At 58.4% G+C, this 8836-nt stretch overlaps 1 protein-coding gene across 1 annotated transcript in view; it reads right to left on the bottom strand.

Moving 5' to 3' along the window:
- The window catches only part of EPN3 (epsin 3), an 11027-nt gene continuing 2191 nt past the window's right edge, over positions 1–8836 (bottom strand). The window contains exons 2-10 of the mRNA XM_027094834.1: positions 6669–7357; positions 5582–5700; positions 4800–4877; positions 4481–4606; positions 3452–3581; positions 2710–2979; positions 2426–2542; positions 2067–2297; positions 1–1859 (exon numbers count right to left, since the gene is read on the bottom strand). Of these exons, the coding sequence (XP_026950635.1) occupies positions 1531–1859; positions 2067–2297; positions 2426–2542; positions 2710–2979; positions 3452–3581; positions 4481–4606; positions 4800–4877; positions 5582–5700; positions 6669–7206 (1938 nt within the window). The 5' untranslated portion in view covers positions 7207–7357 and the 3' untranslated portion in view covers positions 1–1530. The remainder of the gene's footprint in view (positions 1860–2066; positions 2298–2425; positions 2543–2709; positions 2980–3451; positions 3582–4480; positions 4607–4799; positions 4878–5581; positions 5701–6668; positions 7358–8836) is intronic.

The following is an 8836-nucleotide window of genomic DNA, read 5'->3' on the forward strand; positions in this document are numbered from 1 at the left end:
TCATAGAGAGGTTAAGTAATTTACTCAAGGTCAGGGAGCATAACCACTTATTACTAAGTGATTATTAAGTGCAAACCTTAGAGCAGTTTTGAATGCTGTCGGTCTGACTCTTAAGTAGATGCTCTTGTCCACTCTGCCTGTAACAGGTACAGTAGGACTGACTCCCTCCAAAAAAACAAAGCAGCTCCTTTCCCCACCCCCACCTTAAGAAGGAGACCAGCACTGTGTCCTCCCCCACCAACTTTGGTGTTTCTGGCCTATGGAAGGCCATTTTACCCCAGGCCTTTGGCCTGCTGCCTTCAGAGCCAGACCCTGAGCACGGAAGACACATCAGTGCCCAGTGGTTGGAGAGCACTGAGTAGAAGAGAAGTGAGGGTCACCATGGTGGCCCTCAGAATGAGGTACCAGGCCCTGCTCCTCCCCTTGGTTTCTCAGACCCCACACAAGCCCCCCAGGAGGGATCATGGCTGAAACTGAGTTTCTTGCCAGTCCTGGTGAAAAGACGAGAGGAGTAAGAGCCAGATGTAAGGTGATTCAGTAAAACAAAGGATCGTGGGGGCTCTTGGATCCGGCTTGCCTGCCCCACTGAGCTCTGAGCTCCTGGAGGCTGCAGGCTTAGCAACTCTTGAATCCCTCCCAGAGGAGCCTAGCACTCTGTCCACAGCAGCCAGTCAGTATTTGTGAATTAAATCTGGGGCCCAGGGTGCGAGCTCAGAGCTGTGGAGCCAGATCCCCTGACTCTGAATCGCAGCCCCACTCCGCTAGCTTTGTGACTTTGAGCATGCCATTTAACCTCTCTGAACCTCACCTATAAAGAGGGAGCAGGGCCAAGGGCTTTGCACTTGATCTAACGCTCTGCTGCTCCCGTTTTGACATTCTTAACCCAATTTTGAACAAGGGGCCCCCACGTTTGCATTTTGCACAAATTATGTAGCCATTCCTCAGTGGGAGTAATATTATCTACCTCAGAACATTGATGCAAGGATTAAATGAAATAATCTGTCTGAAGTGCTTAGCACATAACGAGTGCGCAAGGGAACAATTGTCTATTGTCCCTTGCTATTAGAGCATCCCCCGCGCCGATGTGTGATAAATGGTTGAATGAATGAGAGTCTGGGGAGCATGTGGAAGCGAAGGTGCCAGGCTGAGGGTGCTGTACAGGAAGTGGGAGCATTTTTGTGCCCCACATTGTGGAGCAGTCGTTCCCACGGCAGCCGCTGATTCGTGCTGTGGTCCGGGCCTGGCCGCCACGCCCGGCAAAAAGTCCACTTGGTGAGACCTGAGGACGTGGGTTCCAGTCTTTATTACGAGGCGTGGTCTCGGCCCCAGTGAAGTCGTCAGTGGGATGCGGAGGCCAGCGACCAGCATCTGCGCCGGCCTCGGGGCGGAGTCTCGGCCTTCCTTCCTTCCCGGGGTGGGTCCTGGCGTGGCAGCCCCGCCCCACTCACGCCAGGGGGCGTGGCCCAGCGCCGTCCACGTGGGGCGGGGCCTCACGTGCACGCGCCGGCCCGCCGGAGGCGGGGGCGTTGCTCAGAGGAAAGGGTTGGTGCTGGCCTGCGGGGGTTGGTTGAGCAGCCCGGCGGAGCCTGAGATGGGTAGCAGAGGCTGCGGCAGGCTCGCAGGGGACGGCGGCGTGAAGGCGCGGGCTTGGGGGAACACGCTGACCGAGGCGGGGAGGGTCACGCTGGCCGGCACGCTGCTAAGCGGGAGGGGCAGGGAGGCGCTGTAGGTCATGGAGCCGCCGACCGGCCCACCGGCCGCCAGGCCCAGCGCTGGCGACCCGGTGCGCATCTGGTTCAGGGTCGGCCTGCCCTGGTCGCCCCCGCCGAACGGGTTGGTGGGGGATGGAGTGCTGAAACCTGCAGAACGAGATTGGGTTGGGGGACTTGGAGCGGGCCAGGGCCACATAGCCCTAAGTGGGGAAGGGGCAAGGTGGCCAGATCTGGGGTCTTAGAAATAGGGAAGAGCTAAGATTTTAGGGCAGGGTCTGGGCTGTAAAGGAAGAGACGGAGAGAGAGCAGGGGACCCCAGTGTTGAGACCCAGCAGGGACGAGGGGGTGTCCTACCTGTTAGGAAGGGGTTCCGGGTCTTTGCAGCCTGGGGCGCCTTGACTAATGAGTCAAGGTTGACCAAGGAGGAGGCCGAGGGCCCCAGGAAGGACTCAGGAGTCCGGCGCGCTGGGGTGTCCTTGCTGGGCTGGGTTAGTGCTTCCCCCAGCACATCCAGGTCAAAGGCATCTGGCTCCTTTGTGCCATTTTGCTTGGAACTGGGGTCGGGGTCTCCAAACAGGTCCAGCTCTGGAATAGAAATGATAAAGCTCACTGGTAGGGAGAGTGAGTGGTCTCTCTGAGAGGAAGAAGGCAGAGGCCAGCTCGGGGTGGGCCCCTCCTTCCCCAGAGCTGCACATTCCCTGACTCCTGCTTACCCACAGGACTGCTGGGCTTCCCGGAGGGCAGGGCCTGGGCACACTCTAGCCCCTCCTTGGTCTCTGTGGATACTGGAGGCTTGGCAAATGGGTCAAAGGTCGAGGCACTGTCCAGCACTAGCCAAGGAGGAAAAGGGAGATGAGATGGGTTGGCAAAAGGGCAGGCACTGGGCTGATCCCTTTCCAGGCAAGCTGCCCTCTTAACACAGGATCTCTTGCCCCTTGGCACTGGAGGTAAGGGGACCCAGCATCCCCTCAGCCACACCCCCTGGCCCTCCACTTACCAGGTGTGTTGGAGGTCTCCACCAACGCCCCCCAGGGGTCGGCCCCAGTGTTGAGGAGTTTGTGGCGGGGGGAGTTCTGTGCCCAGGAGTCTGTGGGGGGTGGTCCAGCAGGCGGCACTGGGGTCCGGCCCCAGGGCTCAGAGGAGGAGAGCATAGGGGGCAAGTTCCAGGGTTGGCTCTGGGACAGGATGCTTCCTGAGCAGACTGGAGACCAGGGGTCTGCCGAAGGCCCCCAGGACGAGCCACTGGGCTCTGTGCTGGGCCTGAGACCTGAAATGGGGACAGCACAGATGTGACCCCAGGCTCACTCAAATCCCCAGTCCAGGGCCTTCCCAGTTACCCAGAGCAATGTGGGAGGCCAAGGGACTCATTTCACAGATGGGATGCTGACTCAGGACTACCCAGCAAGCTGGAGCCCATATTCAGCAACTTATTCCAGGATTCTGCACCCCCAGGGCATAGGCAGCTCAGGCCACATTCCCAGTCAGGGACAGGCTGGGCCAGGAAACCCAGGGTGACCAGAAGCAACAAGAGAACTTTTCTGAGTTTCCCATGAGCTGAGTTCCTCGGATGTGCCCCCTCCCTCACTACAACCCCAAGACACAGAGGAAGCTGAGGCTCAGAGAGGTGCAGTGCTTGCCCAGTGGCCCTCACCTGTGGGAAGGGGATGCCAGCAAGTGGCTGGGAAGGAAGGGGCTCTCTGGGGCCAGTCTGGGAGCCCCTTGCAGCCCTGCATGCCCACCTGGGATGTCCCATGGGTCCGCAGAACAGTGTGTGGAGGGCAGGGCCGGGGCTGGTGCGAAGATATCCACCAAGTCCAGGATGGAGGACTGCTGGGGGCAGAGGCGGCCATGCTCAGGAGAGGGTGGGACCTGGAGGAAGGGCGGGCCCTGACCTGTCATCCTCACTCCAGCTCATTCTCTCCTTTATTCATTCCACAAACATCTATTAATGGTCCCTCGCCTCTGCACAGTGCTTTCCAGTTTATGTTTCCTCATCTGTTTAGTGTCTGATCTTCAGAACAACCTGTGCTGTGGGTAGGGAAGATGGTGGGGTGCCCATTTTACAGATGTGCCAGCTGGAGCCCAGAAAGGGGAATCAAATTAGCCACATAGCCAGGGAGAGGCAGAGCTGGGACAGAAGGCAGGCCTGCCCGACGCTTTCCTCAGCTGTCCTGCCCCTCGGCCCATCAGTGGTAAGAGACATTTTATGATGAGCCTACTTCTATAAGTCAGTGTCCAAGAAACCTTGGCCACAATGAGCATTGGCAGAAAGGGTACAGAGACACCCCAGGGATAGCACGGACAGCTTTGGAAGGTCGCCTTGCTACCAACAGCTACCCACTCCTCCCTCTTGGAAAGTGTGTGTATGAGCCCAAGATGTTTTCAGCACCATAGGCCCGAGGCCACCCCCAGTCTTGACCCACAGTATCATATGATCCTAGAGTGTCAGAGCCAGAACTGTCCAACAAGCCCACTGTACGGAGGAGGAAACTGAGGCCAAGACAGTGACAGTGCGGCCAAGTCATTAAGTGGCAGCAAATCCAGGAACCTCAGATCAGGATTCTCTGCATCCCACTTTGCCACCAGTTCAGTCATCAGCCCATGCATGACGGGACTTGGGTCTGCTAAACCCCCTCCACCCCTATTTTCATTGAATTAACATTACTTAGTGCTCACTAGATACCAAGCACTGTTCTACACTCTTTACAGATATTTAACGCAACTCATTTCCCAGGCTCTGCCAGCCCACAGCCCCCAGTCCCCTCTACCTGGGTGGTTTTCAGCTTCTCCTCCTCTCTCTCTTCTCTTTCGGGCTCTCTGTCCCGACGACGGTGGGGTCCGGCCCCAGCACCATTCGCCACAGGGGAGTCATCTCCCCGCCAGGACCTCACCTCCTGCAGAAGGAAAGCGTGAGCAGCCCAGGCTGGACTTGAGGGGACCTTGGCTGGAGTCAAGAGTGTAGGGTGGGAGGCGCCGAGAGGTCGGGGGCAGCAGGACCACCACGGGGAGGGGGAAGAGCCTAGTTAGTGCCCGCGTAGCACCTCCACCAGCAGCAGCAGCAGCAACACAGGAGGCCCGGCCCACTACCTTCTGCTCCTGCCGGCTCAGGTGCAGAGCCAGCTGCAGCTGCAGGTCCTCGTCCCTGTGGGAGGCTGGGGGGACCGGCTGCGAGGGAGGGAGAGAGGGGTGAACTTGGCCCAGTGTTCCCACTCCTGGGCCGAAGGGCAGCATCGCCCTGTGCCGGTAAGGGCAGTGGAGAGAGGAATGCCCACCCTGAGTGGGTGTGGGCAGCCTGCCCCCAGACAGCAGTATGGGTGTGGTCTTCTCCCTGCCCGAATCTGGATCTGAGATGCAGTTTAAAAATCAGGAAGATTCATCCTTCTCTTCTGGGTCCCCTGAGTGCTCTCCAAGCCCTGCTGTGCGAGGCCAGCTGTGTCCTGCCAGGTCTGCCTGGATCCACAGAGGCGATGGCAGAGAGGAGGCTATCAGGGAGGCTGTCCCTGCCCCCCATAAGGACAGCTGATGGGGGGGCAGCATATTTCTGTGTCTCCTAGGAAGGTGTCTGTCAGCACACTCACCCCTTCCCCTCCATGAGGCGATAGCAGGCCCATGAGACAAACGGTACTGCCAACCTACCACACACACACTACCCCTTCCAGGCCCAGCTGGAGAGGACTGGGGGTGGGGAGACAGACCCCAACCCCAGTAACCCAACCCAAGGCACACAGGTGCTGTGCTGTCCTTGGGAGCAGGACTAGGGCTTTGGGGACCAGAGTAGGAGAGCCTAAGAATCAAAGGTGTGGGGCATCCAGGCACCCATCCCTCCTCCAGTTCCCTCCGCCCCCCGGCTGCCCCAGGAGGCGCCTTACCTTCTCAGCCTCCTCGCGGCTCATGGCCAGGGCCAGCTGCAGCTGCAGCTCCTCTTCTCCTGACGTCTGGGGCCGGGCCTGCTCTAGGTCGGAGGTGTAGCGGGGAGATGAGGAGGAGGCTGCAACGACCAACCATCCGTCGTGGCTTCCGTAACCACATGGGGACCCATAGGCTCCCCTGCCCGCCTCTTGCCGGGAAGCTAAGGCTCAGACAGGGAAACTGAGGGGGAAGGGAACAACTGGCAGTCGCGGGCCCCAGAGGGCCAGGCAGTGTGCTCGGCACTTTCTCTAAGGTTTCCATTCCACCCCGATAAAAGAGCCCAATCCCTCCTTTACAGACTCGCAACGGCTCTGAGGGGTGCCTGGCTAGGGTCCTGCAGCAAGACTTGAACCCAGGTCCCCTGACTCAAGTTCCTGGACTCTTACAGCTGCGCCCCACCCAGCTTGGGGTCAAGTGCGGTGGGAGGGGGAGAGGTTCCAGTCACGGTCACAGCTCTCCAGGCTCTCAGCCTACTGTCAAGGAGGGTCATCCTGAGCGCCCCCAGATCAGGAAAGTGCCTCCCTTCGAGATAGGAGAGCTGAGAATGCTCTGCAGCCGCCCCCGTTTCCAAGGGCAGGGCCCTCGAGCGGGGGGATCAAGGAGGATGCCCTTGGCAGCACCACGTGCTGTGTGTCTGTGCACAGGGCCGAGGTCTCACTTAATTCTCAAATTGAACAACTGAGGCAAACAAAATTATCCCTACTTTACAGACGAGGAAACTGAGGTCCAGAGAGCTGGTTGTCTAGATCACATGGCTTGGAAGGGGCAGAATAAGGACTGCTACTCCAGAGCCTATGCTTCCGCCACCACGCCCCTACCAGACAGCGAATTAACGGTAACAAACCTATAAATAACATCATTGTTCGCGCTGACTTGTCGGGCACCTACTACGTGCGGGCCTTGGGCCTCGCATGTCAACCTCTTTCTCTCACGGAATCCTCACACATCCCTCTGAGGTGGGGATTCTTATCCACAGCTGGGGTCACAGAGCCAGGGTCAGAACTCGGGCTGCCTCTCTGTCCCCAGCCACGCTCTGGGCTCACTCACAGTTGTAGGAGGACGGGGAACTGCGGGCACGGCTGAAGCCCAGCTGCCCGCTGCCGATGCCCGTGCCCTCCAACGCCATGCGCTCCTTGGTCTTGAGGGCGTGGGTTCGCTCCTGCCGGAGGCGCTCCTCGTCCTTGAGCAGGGCCATCACCTGCTTGACCTTCTCGCGCACGTTGACACCCTGGTCCTTGCCATCGCGGTCGATGTACTGGAAGTCCTTGAGCGTCTGGATGGTGTAGAGGTTCTCCCGGCACTGGTGGGCCACCCGCTCGGAGCCTGTCTTGAGCAGGTAGTCCAGCAGCGTCAGCGCCTTGTACACGTGCCGCCAGTTCTTGCCGCTGTCATTGAGCCGCCGCCACAGCATGCCCATGACCTCGGCAAAGGCCACCGTGTTGAAGGTCAGATCGGCAATCTCCGACATGAGTGAGCTGGGCGGACCCCACGGGTCATTGCTAGTGGCCTCGCGCACCTTGATCTCCGCTTCCGAGTAGTTGTGCACGATGTTCTTCACCTGGCGCCGCAGCGCTGATGTCGTCATGGCTGGGGACTTGGAGATGGGCGGCCCCCGCCCCAGCCGCAGGTGGAGGGCCGAGGAGGGCCACCGTCGTCGTCGTCGAGAGGTCACGGTCTCCAAGGGTGGGCCGCCGTGCTCTCAGCAGGGCGGCTGTGTCCTTGGCTTCCACATGGGTCTGAGGAAGAGAGGGCCTGGAACTTAGGAGCAATGGGCCACCTTGCTGGCCACTCAGCCAGCGACTAAAGCCCTGGCCAGGGTGTCCCTGCCGCCAGGAACAGCCTTCGGCAGGCACTCATTTTGATTTTTTATTTTACTTATTATTCAGCAGGTACTTGTAACTTTGCATGCTCATTAATCTTTACAATCACACCTACAAAGACATTATTATTATTACCTCCGTTCGAAGATGGGGAAAGTTTGAGAGAAAGATTAAATGACTTGTCCAAGATCACAGAGCTGGTGAATGCGGAACCAGGATTAACCCAGGTAGACACGCTCCACAGTCTTTGCTCTTAGTTTAGGGACACGAAAGTGACCCCCCAGGAATGCCTACTTGTCTTGCTTCTCCTTCACTACCTCTGTTTCTGCTGGGATCTGCCTTAAGACCTATCCTTTCCAACTTCTCCATCCTCACTTTGCTCTCTTCTTATACTGTTAATTTTTTTTTTTTTTTTTTTTTGCAGTACGCGGGCCTCTCACTGTTGTGGCCTCTCCTGTTGTGGACCACAGGCTCCGGACGCGCAGGCTCAGCGGCCATGGCTCACAGGCCCAGCCTCCGCAGCATGTGGGATCCTCCCAGACCGGGGCACGAACCCGTGTCCCCTGCATCGGCAGGCGGACTCTCAACCACTGCGCCACCAGGGAAGCCCTATACTGTTAATTTTTGTAGCTTGATCCATTCAACACCAATTTCCTGGGGACTCCTCTGAGCCAGGCTCTATGGCAAGCATAGAGTGCAAGCCTCGGCCCACACACATCCACTTGAGAGGGTGCAGGCAGTCACAGTCCAGCATGGGAGTGCAGAGGAGCACAGGAGTACCCAAGCTAGGAAAATCAGGAGAGCCTTCCCAGAGGAGGTGACGGCTGAGCTGATCCGAGGTTCGAAGTGAAGAGTGAGGAGGAGTGAGGCAGCAAGGCAAGGAAGGAGCATCTGGGGGAGGCTGCCTCCCAAAGAGGACCCATCGTACACACCAGAGCACTGAGGCCAGAGAGGGCTATGGCATGCCCATAGTCACACAGTGTGTAGGTGGCAGAGCTGGGACTAACACCTAGGTGTCCAGAATACGAATCCAATTGATTCATCTGATTGCTTTATTGCCTCAATCCCACCTTCTCAGCCAGAATGAAAACTCCCTGAGGGCAAGGCCAGTCTGGGCTCCCCAAACCCCCAAGGCCCTGGGCACGTGGTAGACCTCTGATCTCCCAGCTGAGGGAAGATTAGAGCCAGCCCACAGCCTCAGGACCAGGCCATCAGCTAAAAGCACACCCAGGCCCAAGACAGAGAAAGGTTCTCCCAGGGCCCTACCAGAAACCAAAACCCGAATCCCCCTGCCACCACCATTCCTCTGGTGTGGAGACACACACACACACACACACACACACACACACTCTCTCTCTCTCTCTCTCTCTCTCTCTCTCTCTCTCTCTCTCTCTC

Source organism: Aethalodelphis obliquidens, unplaced genomic scaffold (assembly GCF_003676395.1).
Source record: "Aethalodelphis obliquidens isolate GAN/ISIS:26980383/991018 unplaced genomic scaffold, ASM367639v1 scaffold89, whole genome shotgun sequence".
Classification (NCBI taxonomy): Eukaryota; Metazoa; Chordata; class Mammalia; order Artiodactyla; family Delphinidae; genus Aethalodelphis; species Aethalodelphis obliquidens.